General features: G+C 28.3%; 1 protein-coding gene and 1 pseudogene across 1 annotated transcript in view; both read left to right on the forward strand.

The window, feature by feature from the left end:
• The window catches only part of LOC145183703 (ubiquitin carboxyl-terminal hydrolase 34-like), a 92,567-nt gene that overhangs the window by 2,558 nt on the left and 72,510 nt on the right, over window positions 1-17,499 (forward strand). Inside the window, exons 5-9 of the mRNA XM_090084277.1 lie at window positions 45-197; window positions 1,064-1,131; window positions 10,528-10,641; window positions 12,671-12,749; window positions 13,938-13,999. Coding sequence (XP_089940403.1) covers window positions 45-197; window positions 1,064-1,131; window positions 10,528-10,641; window positions 12,671-12,749; window positions 13,938-13,999 — 476 coding nt within the window. The remainder of the gene's footprint in view (window positions 1-44; window positions 198-1,063; window positions 1,132-10,527; window positions 10,642-12,670; window positions 12,750-13,937; window positions 14,000-17,499) is intronic.
• On the forward strand, window positions 4,809-7,475 carry LOC145194282 (uncharacterized; annotated as a pseudogene).

Genomic DNA, 17,499 nt, shown 5'->3' on the forward strand with positions numbered 1-17,499 from the left:
TATCATTATTTCATTTTTTACAAATCTAATTTTATGTTTTTCAGGAAAATTCAAATATTTCTGAGCTTCTATATCAAAATGTAGCATATTTTTGTAATTTGGGTGGTATTGAAGCTATCACTCATTCTTTTGCTAACTACTCGGAAAATCCTTTGCCTTTATGTTTGGCAAGCAGTTTGATATGCATTGTTGCTCAGGTTTGTTCCCAAGTTTTCTGTTTAAAAGTTTAGAGATTTAAGTATGTTTTCTTTTATGTAGCATATTTTTGATAGATCAATTATTTTTAATCTAAATTTGTTTTATTATTGGTTAGTAATAAATCTTCTGATATTTTAATGCCAAACTAAATTAGAAGTCATCCTATATTAAATTTAAAACATATCAATCAAATTTAGAATATATCTGGCCTCTATTGTTTTACAGGAAAAGTATAAAATAAGATTAAAAAAAAAAATGCAATCATTTGACAATTTTTAAAATTTGAGTAAAGAAATTGCTTGTTTAACAAAAGTTTATTCTTAAAATATTCTCAATTACTTACATGTGCTTTACTTTTTTGGTCCCTAAAGTCTTCAATTTTGTTAAGAAAAACTACAACTATTAGTTGATTAAGCTACTTTTTGTGGCCAAGTTTTGCTATGTCTGATAAAAAAGTGAGAGGTAAGTCAGTTGATTAGTTGTTTGTGCACTTTTTAATCTACAAAATAGGTTTAAAAGCTTATCCTCTTAGCTGGAATGACCACTGGTTTTGAATACAAGAAAGCTAATACTGTTAAGTTTGAAAAACCAAAATCTATACCAATACCAGCATGAATTTTTTTTAATGCTGAACAAAACCTTGTGATAAGAAGAAAAAAGATATAAAAACAACAACAAAAAATAATAAAATTTATTTTTTGTAATAAAATATGGCTAATTTTAAATTAATTATTGACTACAAAAAGGTGTACTTGTTTTGTGTGTCTTAAGAAATAGTAACATAATAAAAGAAATCACTCTCTTTACTTAACAAACCATTAAAAGAATTAAGTAAAATTTTTACAAATACTTTTGTTTCTTTTAGTTAAGAGGGTTTCTTCATGAAGAAGCCACTTTAAGGCTTATTAAGCCTTTGTCTTCTTTGGTAACAAAGTGAGATAAGTTTTTTGTATTTATTTTTAAATTTATTTTTAAGCAAATCAAACAAATTAGTTACTTCCAATATAATAAATACAAATTATTATATTGGAAGTAACTAATTTGTAACTAAATATTATAAGCAGTCATCATCCATGAATCACTTGAGTTATTTACATCTTTCTTAGATAACTCATACTTAATATAATTTTATAACTACTATTTCAAGGAGTGACTGGGAGCAAATGTTGACATCATAATGCAATTATCTTCAACAATTGATGATTTACATTGTTAAACAAAATTGAACTATGTGCCAAATAATTTTTTTTAACTTAAAAAATCTGTAAAATATGTAATTTTTCAATGGTGGTAAATACAGATAAGCATTAAAAATAAATAGAAAAGGAAAAATGCCCATGATGAAAAAACATTAAAAATGAAATGATCGAAATACTGTCGTTCTTCATAGCTTCCTAAGCTTTTGTTATTGCATTTTGCAAAGGTAAGAATATGATAGAATAGATATGTATTTTCCATAAAATGGTCTGACTTTTAAGATAGGTCACAACTTATCTAACTAGCCCAGGTCTTCCCTTATAAAAGAATATGATAAAAGTTAATTTTAGCTGTTATCTTTCTCTTTATAAATACAATAAACAGTGGTGAACCTAAGGGGAGGCATAGGGCCTCACCCAAACAGAAAATAATTGTACTAGTTAACACTGCTCAACAATTGTTTTGCTGCTTTGATGAAAATTACTGATCCTTTTAGATTTCAGCATGGTGATTTAATATCTCTTTACCGTTTTCTTTACCAGACTAAAAAGATATTTGCTGTTAAAAATTTGTATGCTATAATTGTTAAATTTCTAGTGGTTGTTTTGTTGCATTGATTTTTTCAATACATTTTAAAATGTCTATTTCAGATAAATATAAATACAAATTGTTTGAACAATATAGGCTGTCTTGTTACATATGTAGCAAGTACTTGCTGTCTGATCAGTGCAAAGTCAGGAGCTAGCTCTTCTCCAAAACAAGAAGTGCATCATTGAATGCTTTGAATATCCAACTTCTCCATTTTTAGCCAATTCATCGCAGTCTTCATATTTCTGTAGAATCTTTGTAACCTTGTGGCTATAGCAATAATATTCTCTTCACGCTCATGTCAAAAGTTAACTGATACAGCATTTGTGTGTGTGTGTCCAGTTTTTTTGTAGATGGTCAAGTAAACTTTGAAAAAATATTTACCTACATAATTGCCAAATTTTATGCCAACACGATCTGAATTCAATATCCTTTTTGTGCATACATAATTTATGATATTTTTAATGACATTAAAATAAAGGGGCCTAAGCTTACACCTCATACTAGTGTTGGATGCTACTAGAGAGGTCTGTAGCTTACAAAATCACTGAAGCAATGGATTATGTCCCCTTGTGGCAAGTTTTATTACATTCTTGCCTTCATATTGTGATATCTTCTTGATGACTCTACTGGCAATAATTTCTTGTGTTCTCCCATTAGCATTGTTAAAAACTAGGGAAATATTCCTTTGTAGGTTTGTAACACTGCATTTATGCAACAACCTCTTTCCAACTGGGGATTTGTTGCATAAACAAATAGTGCTAATAAATGATTTTGCCTCAACACTGGAATCCAAATTCATTGAGGGTTGAGCTTTATTGCATTTAGCTTTTTTTGTAACTTTCAGCTTTGGTATTAGTAAAAGCAGTCAAAATTGAAACCAAAATATCTGTTTTGACAACATTTTACTTGTTCTGTTTTGACCAAAACTTAAGCTCAAACTATTACTGTAAACAACCAAAACTTTTATTAGGAGATTTTTTTAAGTTTAGATAACTTGTTTTTAATTTATTGTGAGATCATGATGATTTCCTAATTATATTGGTGTTTTAATTGTTTGGGGGTAAATCAACTTTTAATTACAACAAATGTAGTAATTTTATTTGAAACCAAGTTATTTAAATGATTCAAGTTCTCTAATTCTATTCTCAAATCCTTCTTTAAGTAAAGTCATGTATTGAACCACCAAAATCAATAATTTTAACAAAATTTATTCCGTGCTGAATTTTTCAATGGAAAATAATTAGGAAAAAAACTATTCATGAAAACTTTTCATGGTAACAGCCATAAAAAGTTTTCATGAATAGCTTTTTAGTGATTCCAAATATGCAAATTGTAATATCTGCAATGTGAAAATACCTTGTGGATTGGACAATCCAAAACTTCAATCACTTAGCAGAATTTCATCTCATTTAAGAATGTAGCACTAACAGGTTTCTCCAAAAAAATTGCATAACAGAAAAAGCTTTATTCAGAACAACCAGCAGTCCTAAAAATGCTTTAGGTCAGCTTGAGCCAAGTAGCACCAACAGCTTTCTCCAAAAAAATCTCATAACAAAAAAAGCTTTATTCAGAAATACTAGTAGTCCTGAAAATACTTTAGATCAGCTTTAGCCTCTTAAAATTTTTAAAAAAAAAATCTTATTTGATATCAGATCAAAATAGCATAGGGCTGAAATGCTACAAGCGACAATCCCTGGTAGGGTTGACAATAGTTTAAAAATTGATTCAAATTCAGAAAAAAGGTTTGAAGATTCCTCAATGTCCTCAACTTATTGCTTTTGTCAATTGTGAATGATCCAAGATTTTTATGTCACTATGCATTTTTAACACCAAACTTTGATATTGGAAGTGAGTTTTACTACTGCAGCATGCTCAATCAATATGGAAAGACTAAGCTTACATAAAAAAAAAACTGACAAAAAAAAATGCTGAAACAGTTTCCATCTGTCTTGATGGTCATCTTTTCATTATGGGTATTTACCCATAATGAAAGGATGACTCATTTAGGCATGATGGCTCATTTCATTTCAGACAACTGGAATTATTAAATTCTGTCTTTCATGTTCAAAGTTTGATGAAAGGCATACTGCTTCAAAGATTTTTCAAAGGCTTGAGAATTTTGCAAAAGTGTAGGTGTTAAAAGACAAGATCACAGATTTACGTAAGAGACAATGTGGCACAAATGTAAAAACAGCTTTCAAAGAAATAGAGTGTGTTTACAATTTTATTATTATCATTGAAATAATTGTGTTAATGTGTTACTGTGAACCAGAGAGACCGTCAGGTTTTATATCGTGTCACTCTACCAAAACCTTTGTTATTAGTTTAGTATTAGTTTAAATTGATCATTAAAATTTTTTTAAAATCCAAATCGTGTGTTATCATGTTAAAAATGATAATTAAAAGCCTTGAATAAATGCTTAAAAAAGTTACTAAAAAAATCACTAAAAAAAGTTGTCGTAATGACAACATAAATTGTGGGAAGTGAAAAGCGTAAGTCTAATGCAAGAATAAAAAAAAAATGGGTGTCTTCTATCAAGTGATACAAATAACTTTTACATATACCTATTTAAGAATCAAGTATTGTAAAATCAATTTAAAAAAAAAATCAAAAAAAAGTTTACGATAACTTTTTCTAAAGATTGCATTTTAAGTCACATTTTTCTCAAAATTTTATATTTTTTTTATAAAATCATGTCATTTGAAACAAAACACCTGTGTTATTTTTTGGGTTTAATATTTTTAATCATTAGCTAGCAGCAGCCATTTTCATTTATTAAATTTTATTTAAATTTTATTTAAATTTTATTTAATAAATGAAAATGGCTATTGCTAGCTCAACGACTGCTGTCTTTGAACGAAGTGCCTTTTGCTGCTGCTGCTGGGAATCTTTTGGAGCGAGGTCCAAGTCTTTATACTCTGTAAATTCAACAATAAAAGATCTGATGAAGCTGTATATATATATCCTGGGTATTTCCTTGAAATTTGTAATTACCCAACTGTAGTTTGCTCTAGTTGTAGAAGAAACCTTTACTTGATGAAGTTGGCAAATACACCAGAGGCTTGTGGGGAGAGAGAATATTAAAGGTAATTCTCATATTTAAAAAATAAAAATATTTTTTAAACTGATTAATTTTTTTAAAGTGTTATTACAAAGTAAGCCTATTAATCTCTAAAAAATTTCATGTTTTTTTTTTACCTTTTTATTTAAGACTATGCCACTATTTATATCAAGTCATTCACTTTAATGAAGCATTTATCATTATATAATTATGTATTTAAATACCACTTTTGAAGTTTAAGCGGAAAATGCTGACCAGGAATTCAGCTTCAATGCTCCAAAGTAGTGAAACAGAACCAATCATATCTTCTTCACCAGATAACTTAAAGCTCTGTGGAAAATGTTTCTCAATGTTACCTGGACACACCCACAACTGTTCTTCTTCAGTTGCTGTAACAAACTTGATCTCTCTTGCCAAGAGTTTGGAAGCATTCAAGCTGAACAAGTTGCTTCAGGTTTATTAAAAGATAAGATGAAAATCGACTGCATTCCAAAAGGAGCAACTTTTTCTTTATCAACTGGTGGAAACCCATTGGTTGTAACTGTTGGATGTGCTGCTAACAAAGCAAATCGAAGAACAGTAAAACAAGTATCTTTACAGGTTATAAAAAAACTTCAAGTAATATTGGAACTTTCTATTAACAAAAGCAAACTGTTAATATCTTCTCTTTGGAAAGGATTAGGGAATAAGACTGCTGTAGAACCTAATATTTTTGGCAAATTAAATGATCTTAAGGAATCCATATCACATTTTGTAATGTAATGTAGAAAAGGTAATTTATAAGTATTAATCACAAAAGTGCACTTTCAGAATGTTCTAACATTTTGTATGGATATATTTTATATGTAAAGAGAAAGAGATCCTCCGCCATGAATTTGTGATGGCTACACATATAAATATTGTAACTATATAATATGTAACGATTATAAGTTAAGTAATTTTTTTTGTAAAATTAAGTGCAGCTAATGTTAAATTGACTAATATGTAAATTAGAAATTATCTTTTTTGTGTAATATACATTCAATATTTTGTGTTAAAGCTTTAACCCCTAAGTTTTCCCAATCTGGAGATGCTTCAATAAGTCATTGAATGTGAAGGCTATTTTTTAGTTTCTAAATAAATAATGGCATTATTTAAATATTTTTACAGATGGGTTTCCTAGACAGTGAAGATGGAAAAGTTTCAAAGGATCTTGTGTATGTTCAAGAGAAATCATCTTTCATTCTAGATTTGATAAATCAATGTGCTCTAGACCTTCATTCAGCATTTGTACGAGTTTCTATGGATGGTGGAGGATCTTTTTCGAAAGTTATAATCAATGTCTTTGATGCAAATGAAAGTACAAAGTCTGCAATTTACATGAATAATGGTGTTCAGTGTTGTCAAATTCTTGCAATAGTTGAAGATATTCCTGATACAAACCATAACTTAAGAATAATATTAGAAAAAATCAATTTGCAAGATGTCAAGTTTTTTGCAGCATTTGATTTAAAGTGTGCCAATGCTGTGTTCGGTCTGTCAGGCCATGCAGGAAAAAGAGCTTGCTTGTGGTGTGAAGGGCTGAGAAATGAAGAATGTGGAAAACTAAGAACTCTTGGGAGTCTAGATTATTGGTATGAAAAATATGTTGTGGAAAATAACTCCAAAAAATCTAACATGCAACATTATGAATGTGATATATCCAAGGATTCTCTACCTAGAGGAGAATCCAGATATTCTAATCCAGCATTTAGTACCACCTCCTGAATTGCATCTTTTGATTGGATTTGTATCTACTTTAGGATCTGCTTATGGATACTTGGCATGAATTTGATGACTGGCTGAAAACTAAAAATGTTCTTCAGAGAGGGTACCAAGGTAGAGGTTGGGATGGAAATAACTCTAATAAGATCTTGAAAAACCTGGATGAACTTGATAAAGTTGTTACATCTCAGGTTCCTCAACTTAGACCTATAGTTCAGTGCATGAAAGACTTTAAAAAAGTAAAAGATTCTTGTTTTGGTTGAACTCTTGAGTCAGATTATAAGCTAGCATTTGCTAAGTTAAAAAACTTCTTCCTATCTACCCTTGCACAAGTTCTAGGGAAAAAAATTTCATTAAGTTGGAAGTTTCAAATTTTGCTGTATCATGTTCAGCCCTTTGTTGAATACCATAATTGTGGCCCATCCAAGTTTGCTGAACAGTGTGGAGAAGCTATTCATTCTAAATTCAAGCCTACATGGAGTAGATTTAAATGTAAAGAAGAGCATACTCAACATGGATGGCAACTGCTATCCTCTGTAGTTGATTTTAATGAAAGAAGAATTTAACATTAACTTTGATATGCAGCCCTAGAAATAAAGAGAAGTCAATAAGTCCAGGACAGTGACTATAATCCTGTCAAAACAGCTATTTTCATAGCCATAAATTTTTTTAAAACATTACAAATGGTTTGTTTTGTAATATCTCAAGAGCTCTAATTCACAAGAACAACTTTCATTTTAGGTGTTTATGTTTTTATAGTGTGCCACAAGATTAAGCAAAAAGTTAGGGGAGCGGGAAAAAAAAATCAATTTGCTCCTATTACATGTTTGAAAAGCTTTTTCAAATCCAATTGAAAAGGTTGCTAATAGTAATACCTACAATAGAATCTTGAAATAGTTTAGAAATCAACAAATGATTTTAATGGAAGAAGTGTTTAATTTGGTTATGATAAATATACGTGATAATTATATGTAAAAACTTAAAAATTTATTTTTCTAACCTTAGCACACAAACCAGATTTTAAAAATATTTTTAATTAACCATACATTAATACTAAACTAAAAATAAAGGCTTGGATCAAGTGACACAACAAAAAACCTGTTGGTCTCTCTGGTTCTGTGTTTTTTTCTTAATATGTTTGTCAAAATATATGAAAATATTGATGACAATTAAAATAAATTGAAATGTATTATTTGTGCGCTAATTTTGCAGTTAAGTGTATTTTGCTTCAACAGTGATGTACATTTTATACCTGTCACTTATTTTGCCAGAAATTAATACTAGTAGAAAATCCACTTTTTCTTTGCCAATCACAATCAAATCGAATACGTTTGCCATCCCAATTAAGAACTAGAGGAATTTCACCATAAAGCACTGCTTACAAACTTGCTGATTTCTTTGCTTGGTGCTCCTGCCTTTGTTAATGTATTTAATCTTAAATTAGAGCAAGGTTGTTAATATTGACCCAAACTTTTAGCTGTTTTATTAATAACAGATGCAGCTTTGCTGTCAGATTTTTATCTGTCTAGAGTAGCTGTCACACCTGGTGTAACAACAGTTTTTATACCCCTCTTTCTTTTTCTTGGGGTACAAAATGTTAAGCCTCCAAATTGTTCCAGTGGCATCTTCAGTTTCTACATTTAAACTATCTCCTTTAGATAATAAGCTCTGTTCTGATGCAGTCTGTATGTACTGGATATCCTGAACTTCCATTTGTTGATGTCTGGAATCAATTTTCTTTTTTCTTTTCTTGTTCATGTTTTCAGTTTTTTTGACAATATTGATATTCTCTCATAGGGATTTGAGCTTTTTGCCAAAACATAACAATTTCATTAACTGTAACAGATATTGATTGTCTTATGGTTTCTTTTTTCTATGTTGTAATAAAATATAATAAAATGAAAACCAAGAACCATACACAATTATGGTAGCTTATATCCTGGCAGTTCTGTCACAGAGTATCCTTACCAATAATCTATTTCCCTTTTCAGCTGTAAGTTTTGGTCTTCCAGTGCAAGACTAGATTTCAAGTGTTTATCACTGATGAAATCTCTTGAAAATGTGATTTATTCCTGGTTTTGTAATATTTTAAAGTTCTGAAATCTTTCTGTAAGACATTTTTTCCACAGCTTTTATAATTAATTTCTTATTTGATTTGAAACTTCTAAGCTTTTCCTATGTTTTTAAAATATCACAAAGTGATATATAAGTTATATGTAATTAACATAAAAAGATATTCACAAAGTGAATTATAAAGTTTCAGAAATATTTTGGTCTTTAATTGTGTGTTTATTTACAAAAACTTGATTTAATTGCAGTGTATGATACTATTTCTAAACATTTGCACAGAAACCTTTTAAAAAAAGTAAAAAAAAATTATAATTCATAGTTGTTGTGGTTTGTACTGGTTTATGAAATAAATTAATATATATAATATTTGATAACAATTTCAGCTGACTTGAGAAAGTTTGTTAAAAGTTATGCTTTAAGAACTAAAAAAAACTTGGTATTTCTAAACTTTTTCATGCTACTGTAATTTTAAAAAGCAATTTTATTTAGATTAACCTGTGCATTTAGATTTGTTAAGTTAAGTTACATGACAGGTTAAGTTAAGTTACATGATAGGTTAACCCTAAATATCATTTAGGATTAACCTGTTGTGCTGCCTAAAAATAGATGACACATGTTTAATGAGTGTCATAAAAGAATGGCTTTCTTTTATGACACTCATTAAATATGTGTTAGTATATATTTATTATCTAATAAAAAAAAAACAACAGATTATTGAATGCAAAGCAGCAGAGATGAAGTATTAAAACTAAAACACATTAAGTTTTAAATTTTTTTTTTTATTATAACTTACAAGTGCATCTATAGAAATAAGATGACAATTTTTTGATTTCTTTCGAATGTATTGTTAATTTCCAATGACATTTCATCGTTCTAAAGTGATATTTTCTTTTATGTATTATACCAAGTATTTTTGAATTTTTTGAATAAAATTGATTGAATTTCAACTAAAACTTAAGTGCGCCTATTAAACTGGCTCAGAATGTAGTATGTAACACCTTGCTAAGCTACTAGTAAACATTAATATATCTAAATGAATTTGGTACAGTTGTTATGCATTGTAAATGGAATAAAATGATGAATAAAGCTGGAAATCAAATTTTCAATTAGTATTAACATAAAAAAGTTTGCAGAAGAGTTATAAATATCACCAAGTCAGTAAAAATGTATTATTTTATTGTTTAAAGGTTTTTCAATTTTCAAGTTTCAGTAACATTAAAAGAATTGAACCAATTATTTTAGAAATTATATGTAAATAAATAACTTATGCAAAGTAATTTGCTTGAGTATTGTAAAAAGAAAAGAAATTTTGATTTTAACAAATAAAGTTTTTAAACATTAACGAGTCTCATTAGATGTTAGTAGAAAATAATTATTTATAAAAATTGCTTAAAATATTTTTATTACTCTTTCTCCTCCTAAATCCCCTCCATCCCCAAATACTTAGTGTACCACTGACAATAACTATCTCATATAATAAAGACCTAATTATTCATATTTTTGGTTTGATATCCTTAACCATTTTTTGATACTTTCGTACAATTTCTAATTAAAAGCTAAATATTTGTTACTTTACAAGTTTTAGACACATTTTATATAACAATTCTACTGATAGTTATCAATGATTGAGCATTTAAATTCTCTGATTTTTTTTTACTAATTAAAGGTACTTGCAAAAAACTCCAGAAGATGAACTAAGATTAACAAGTGCCAGATCAACAGCAGAAATGATGATTAACTCAGTAAAAGTGCAAGACAGTAATCATCCATCAAATGATGTGTAAGATTTTTTCATGATTATAGTTAAGTTTTACCACATAACAATTTAATATTTTGCTTATTTTTAACATTTGTATAAAGTATTAGATTTTGTAAAATGTTAAAACTGTCTAAGATTTGAGAAATTAAACATTAAACATTTAATTCTAAAAACTCTTTGTTTAAGAGTGTTAACTTTGCTAAAGCTCAATTTTTCTTTATATAATTATTAATAAAACTGTAAGTATTTAGTCTTATGCTTTTAACTTAAAATTAGAAATTGTTGAAAGAGTTGATTTTTTTAAACTAAACAAATAAAAACCTGAATGAAAGTTGTTTTTTTTTAAAAAAAGCTTTTTTTAAAAAATTTTAATGACAAGAATGTAAGTTCACCATTTATTACTAAATCTACAATTCTAAAATACTTCATTTTAGGTCTACTTAAATAAAAGTATTTGGATAAACTGACCAATTATGAGCTGCAAGCTTCCGTAGCAGAGCATAGCAAGATTTTTGCAAAAATCAGAAAAAAATTTTTTAAAAATCCTTTTATTGGGCATAAACTGTATGATTTGTACATATTTAACCAAGAATAACATAAATTTAAGAGTAACTTTAATTTAATTGTTAATTTGAAAGTGTGCTAGTTATTGACTAAATATGAGCTAAAAGATATACATATTGATACCTATTAAGAGTTATTGTATTGTTCCTATTATGGCTATGTAATATTGCAAAATAAGTGCTAGATTAGTGTTTTTAATCATTTAAGCAGTTAACAAGTTTTATAATTTATCTATATTAGGCCTACCTAATAGTGAAAATCAATAGAAAAGAAAACAATTTATTTATTTTTTTAAATTTACTTTACTCTCTTCATATCCTAAAAGCATTCATGAGAATTCAACTTTCACTTACTAAAATCCTAATAGAACAAAAATCTGTTAAACAATATGCAAATCATGTCTAATATTGATGTCTAATAGCAATTGAATTTTTCTTTTTTTTTCTTATCATCCAACTTAGCTCAAATTGCTTCATTTGAATTCAACATGAAAACTTTCTCAACATTCAATTGATGAGTTTTTTTTTTCCCTTGCTGCAGTTACTTTTGATGGCTTAAAATCCAACTAATGACAGACCTCCATGTTCCAAATCAATGTTGGGTTAATGTATTTTTGTTTATGGAAAACTTCCTTCAGCTGGTATTAGTGTATGCAAGTTCAAAAATTATTATGCAATTTTTTGAACCGTCATGTATAATACCAACCAAAACTTCTGGCTTTTGTGAAACTATGTGTATATGGTGCAGTTTGAAAAAACACTTTATTCCTCAGACAGAGTAGAATTCCTGAATTTTATTTTATACTTTTTATTCAGTTGTGCAGCATATTTTTTAAATTATTTGTTTTCAAACTGTTTTGGATGACTAAAAAAAACATTCATTAAAACATAAAAAATAAAACAATTATTGATTTCTCTAAGACTAAAATACAAGACTAAATTCTATGCTATATTTTACACCTTTGCATTTGGTTTTTCATTAAAGCGAAAAATCATACACTGATGCTTAAATTATAGTGTAGAATAAAAAAAGACAACCATTGAAAATGTAATAGTTTTTTTTTTTCTTATATATTTCCCATAAGTTGCAAATTTTCAAAGAACTTTTTAACAGTTCAGTTTTCCATGCAGTGAATCCCAAAGGAGATGCTTGAAAGATTGTATTTAGGTATTGCAAAAATTATTTAAATAATTAAGAGCATAAATCAGAGAGAAATTTGTCAGGCATGTAATTAAAATATACTGACATAGCATATTTTAGTTTAGTTTAGTAATAATAGTATTTGTTTTTTCATGGCAAAAATTAATATTTACTTTTTAGAAATTTTATTTTTTATGAAAATTTAAAACCAAATATGAAGTTATATAAAAACTTTTTTAAACTTTTTAAAAAACTGTTTGGAGTTATTAGTAAAAATTTGCTTAAACTTTTTTAAAAACTGTTTTTGAAGTTATTTGTAAAAATTTGTTTTATTGATTTTTATTAGGGACTTGCTGAATATATCATTCAAATATTTCATGTCAAGCACATTGGCAGTTCGCATGGCTGGACTTAATCTAATGACTGTAGGCATTTTTTTTGTTACCCCCAAAACAAAGGCAGGCATTTTAATCCAGCTTGCTATTTTCTATTTCTTTTTTTATAATTACATTGTAATTAACAATACTTACATTATTTTAGTGATAATTTGAAATTTGTAACAATATAGTTTGAAACATGCAAAGTAAATAACTTGGATACAAAAGAAATAAGCTAGGAATATTCTAAATCTGGAAAGTGGAGGTAATTGGAATATGGATGAAACTGGCATTAACACAGTTTAAACTGTGTTAATACCAGTTTCATCCATGTTCCAATTACCTCCACTTTCCAGCTTTAAACAGTAAAGAACAGTTTCTAAATTGTTGTGAAACTTTATGATATTTGTGTCCTCAAACCTGAAAATGCATTCTTGACTTCTTATTGAAAAATTTTAGTGGCTTTTGAGGTAATAGGTGAACTGGTATTCTCCTGCTACTTCATTTTTATTCCAATTCTGTAAGACTCTTATGGTATTAGCTTTTCCATGCTGGAAAGCTAATTTCATAACTTCTTTGAAAGAAGGTCCATATTATATCATAGTCCATATAAGTGTCAGAAGCTTTTGTAATGTTATGTTAAAAGATCTTCTTGCAAATCATTGAAGACCTAAACAAACCTACAAACATATTATTACTATTTGTACCAGAAATGATAGTGCTCATAGAATGTTCCAAAGTTCATTTAAGTTCCTTGGCAACCTTTCCACCTTTCCTCATGTTCATTTTAGTATTTTATTCTTTTTTCTTTATTGTGTTTACTTAATAAAGGTTTTTTTAATAGCCACATAGCCTCTTAAGTCACAGTTCCCTAACTATAGATGTTGCTCATGAAACAATTTTAATGTGACATTTAAACTGCTTTAATTACATTTCTTTAATCACATTTGTTATTGGGAGTAGGGAAATTGAATTCAGAATGCTTCAAGTTTTGCATGTACCAGATTTTAGTTTGTTTATAATGTTCTAAGTACTAAATCAAGAAAAAAGAAACTGCAAAGCTTGTAGAAATTATTAAGATCCTATCAAAGAACATAGAAAAAATAAACAAAATTACCTTCGCCTCTGAAGTCAATAAAAGTCTAAGCTGTTTCTTTCTATTTAAAAAATGAATGATGTTTTATTGGATAGTAATTGTTAAAATGTTAAAATTCTATGTGAACTTTTTTTCTTCAGAATCAAATACACAATCTTATTGATCTCAGTCAGAATCAAGTGTCTCCTGATAGTATTGACAAGTAAGTTTTTTCCATTTTATCCTTGTGAACTAGCAATTATAAAGTGCCTGAAATGATTTTAGTATGATCCTAATATGTGTCTGAAATATAGAAGTTCTAACATCTTCATTATTTTAAACCAGTTAAGTTAGAAAGCCATATTTCAATGATATATTTGGTAAAAATATTGATCTTTGACCCCTTTTTACAGATGGGTTTTACAAAAATGTTTAGTGCTATAATGTTCTATATTTTCTAACAAAAATGTTTTTATAATTACATGATACCTAAATCTTTTTTTTTTTTTTTTTTTGTAAATTTTAGAAACTTTTATAAAATAAGAAATATAATATATATAAAAAAAAAGAAACCTTTGTTAAAAAAATCTTTGGCATATTTTTTTGATATTAAAGCTCTAGATATCCTAGCACTACTTTCACCACCATAAAGATCCTCCATTTGCTAGCAGCTAGTATAAGAAACTAAAAAGCTAGCATAATAAATTATTGAAAAGTCTATTGCTTTTATTGATGTAGAAGTATTTTCATCTTATCAAATGGCATCATCCTGTCATGTTCATTTCATAAAGACATTAAGTGATTTTACTTTATTTTTCAGATACTTCATCCTTTGCTTCTTTTGCCCAAGATGTTTTTAATAGAGACTTCTTATTAAACTTCCAAATTTAAAAGTGTTGAGTTATGGATATCCTGGATTGTTTAAGAAAGAATCTAGGATATCCATAACCTTTTAGCACTGTTTTATCCCAAACTAGCAGATTTTTTTATTATCAGTTTTTTTTCATTAGATTGTTGTCCTGTTGGACAAAAACCCAATTATTTCTAATTTATAGCTTAGTAGTTATGTTTTCCTTCCATCCTTTATCATGTAAGTGAATTACAATGCTGTTTTAAAAATTTTCTTTGGTCTTTTATATAAGTATTATCAATGATTTTATTTCTATATTGTCAACAAGACTGTAAATTGTTTTTTTTTGTCCAGTAAAGCCTTTTGTGTTTACTGTTTTTGAGATTTGGACGTCAAAGTATAAAGGTGTTTCATCAATGTTACCAATATTTAATGAATTGTAATTATTATTATTTTTTCTTTTATAATAAAGTATTAAAATTTAATGATTTCTTTAGTCAATTTAGGAAATTTCTGGGAAATTTGAATTTTGCTATTAAAAACTAATTTAAAACTTGAATAAGTTTCTTTGATAAAGATTAACTAAATTTTTAGTTTTTCTTTCCATAAATAATTTCTTCTAATATTTTAGTTGTAGCAATCAAATTTATCATAAGCACTTTTTAAAGAACTGATGCCTCCTAATATAAAATTTTAGGAATTTAGCTTACTTGTGCAAATATTATTTCATTTAAAAATTTTAATGACTTAAAAAATTTTTTTTTCTTTTATTTGACTGGAACAGTTGTATTTATGTCAATTTATGAGTATCATCAGTTAAGTCTTTATTTTGTTTTTATTTGAAGAAGATTATCTGATTTAATATTGATGTTACTTAAATAATTTGGTTTACATCACAATTTGGTTTGCATCTACCTCACATATGGCCCAAGAAGGCTGTAACTTGATGTTCCGGAGAAACCCTCTGGAGGGAGTGATATATACACACCCCTGATATCAAAAATGCAAAAATTAAAATCAAACTATTTTGTCCGAGAAAAAAAATCATTTTTAAAATTCTCAGTTTTTAACACATATTGTTTGAATGATAGCTTCATATACTTTGCATTTATTGCAGTATATGTAATTCTTTATACTGAATTATACTTTTAAATTTTACTTTTGATTTGATAATAGAAATATGACTTACTAAGTTTTTTGTCTGCAAAAAAAAAAATTTTTTTTAAATTCCCATTTAATTACACAAATTGAATAACTTCTTACTTTTGCATTTTTATGGCATAAGTAATTTCCATCAAATCTTTCAAATTGAACTTTAAATTATATGAACCATAAGTATTTTTGTGGTGGTGGTTAGTAGAATTTTCAAAATTGTGCTTTTATCGAATTTCTGGGAAACCACTGTTGCTCATTTAGTTTGCACATCAAGTGACAACAAAAGTTTGAAAATGCCAAATACAATAAAATCACATGAATATTGCAGGAAGACTGCGTGTATGCTTTGTATGAAAAAGTGTACTCGCAGTCTTACACCATTTCTGATTGAAAGAATCAAAGAGCATTATTCGTGTCAAATTAACTTTCATGATGCAAGAGTGCCTGAAGGCATTTGTAACAGTTGCAGAATTTGTCTTCAAAGAAAGCACAATAGAGGGAATATCAGTCTTCCAACTCTTTTTCAGTTTTCCACAATAGTCATTCACCTCACTACAAGGTGTCAGGTTTGTGATTGCCTGATCTGTAAAATTGGCCATACAAAGCTGAATGAAAAACACCCCTTGGAAAATTTGAACACTTCTCAATCTGCAAAAGTTGAAAGACAATGCTCATTTTGCTTGACAGTAATTGTAAAAGGATTGACACACAATTGCACTCAATATACTTTTAGAGAAAACATGATCCAACTTGCTTCAGCAGACCCCACAGCAGGTGAACAAATTGCATCTTCAGTTATCACTTCTAAAGATGCTTCACCACATGGCACTACTAGAGTCACACAGGCAAAAGGTGGAAGGCCTCTTCCTCTTACACAAGGTAATGTTTTAAGCTAAGATTACTCTGAAACATTTTATAAGATGGATTTGAGAAAGATAGAAAACATTTTATTTTTGCTTTAATACAAATTATTTGTTTTAAGATTGGAAGTAAAAGAGTTATTTATTTATTATTTATTATTTCAAACTCTTAGTTTTATTTGGTCTAGGAATTAATTCGTGTGATTTGACAAGGGATTACAAAACTAGCTTATTGTCTCAGCGTTTCGTTTAGCCACGTATGCGTGCAAAGATCATTGTTATTGCACATCATTTTCATTATAAATCATTTGATTTAAGCGTAAACAACACTAATTTTAATTTAACTGATAATGTCGATTTTTGTTCCTGATAAAGTGTTTTTGCGGGGGATTCTTCTTCATTACTTTAACATGAAGAAAAGTGCTACCGAAAGTCATCGTATTTTGGTTGAAGTTTATGGTGACCATGCTCTAGCTGAGCGAACGTGTCAGAAGTGGTTTGCACGGTTTAAAAGTGGTGATTTTTGTTTGGAAGACCAAGAGCGACCAGGACAGCTGAAAAAATTTTGAAGATACAGAATTGGCAGCATTGCTCGATCAGGATTCTTGTCAAACGCAAGAGGACCTTGCAAAATCGTTAGGAGTTAAACAATCAACAGTTTCCAGACGCCTCAAAGCCATGGGTATGATTCAAAAAATGTCTCATTGGGTTCCACATGAATTGAAAGACAGAGATGTGGAAAGAAGAAAGACCATTTGTGAATTGCTGCTTGAAAGACAGAAAAGAAAGAGATTTTTGCATCGAATCGTTACTGGTGATGAGAAATGGATTTATTACGAGAATCCTAAACGAAAAAAG

This window comes from Hydra viridissima, unplaced genomic scaffold (assembly GCF_058129835.1).
Source record: "Hydra viridissima isolate aposymbiotic clone 2 unplaced genomic scaffold, HvirCarnegie_v1 scaffold_4, whole genome shotgun sequence".
Lineage (NCBI taxonomy): Eukaryota > Metazoa > Cnidaria > Hydrozoa > Anthoathecata > Hydridae > Hydra > Hydra viridissima.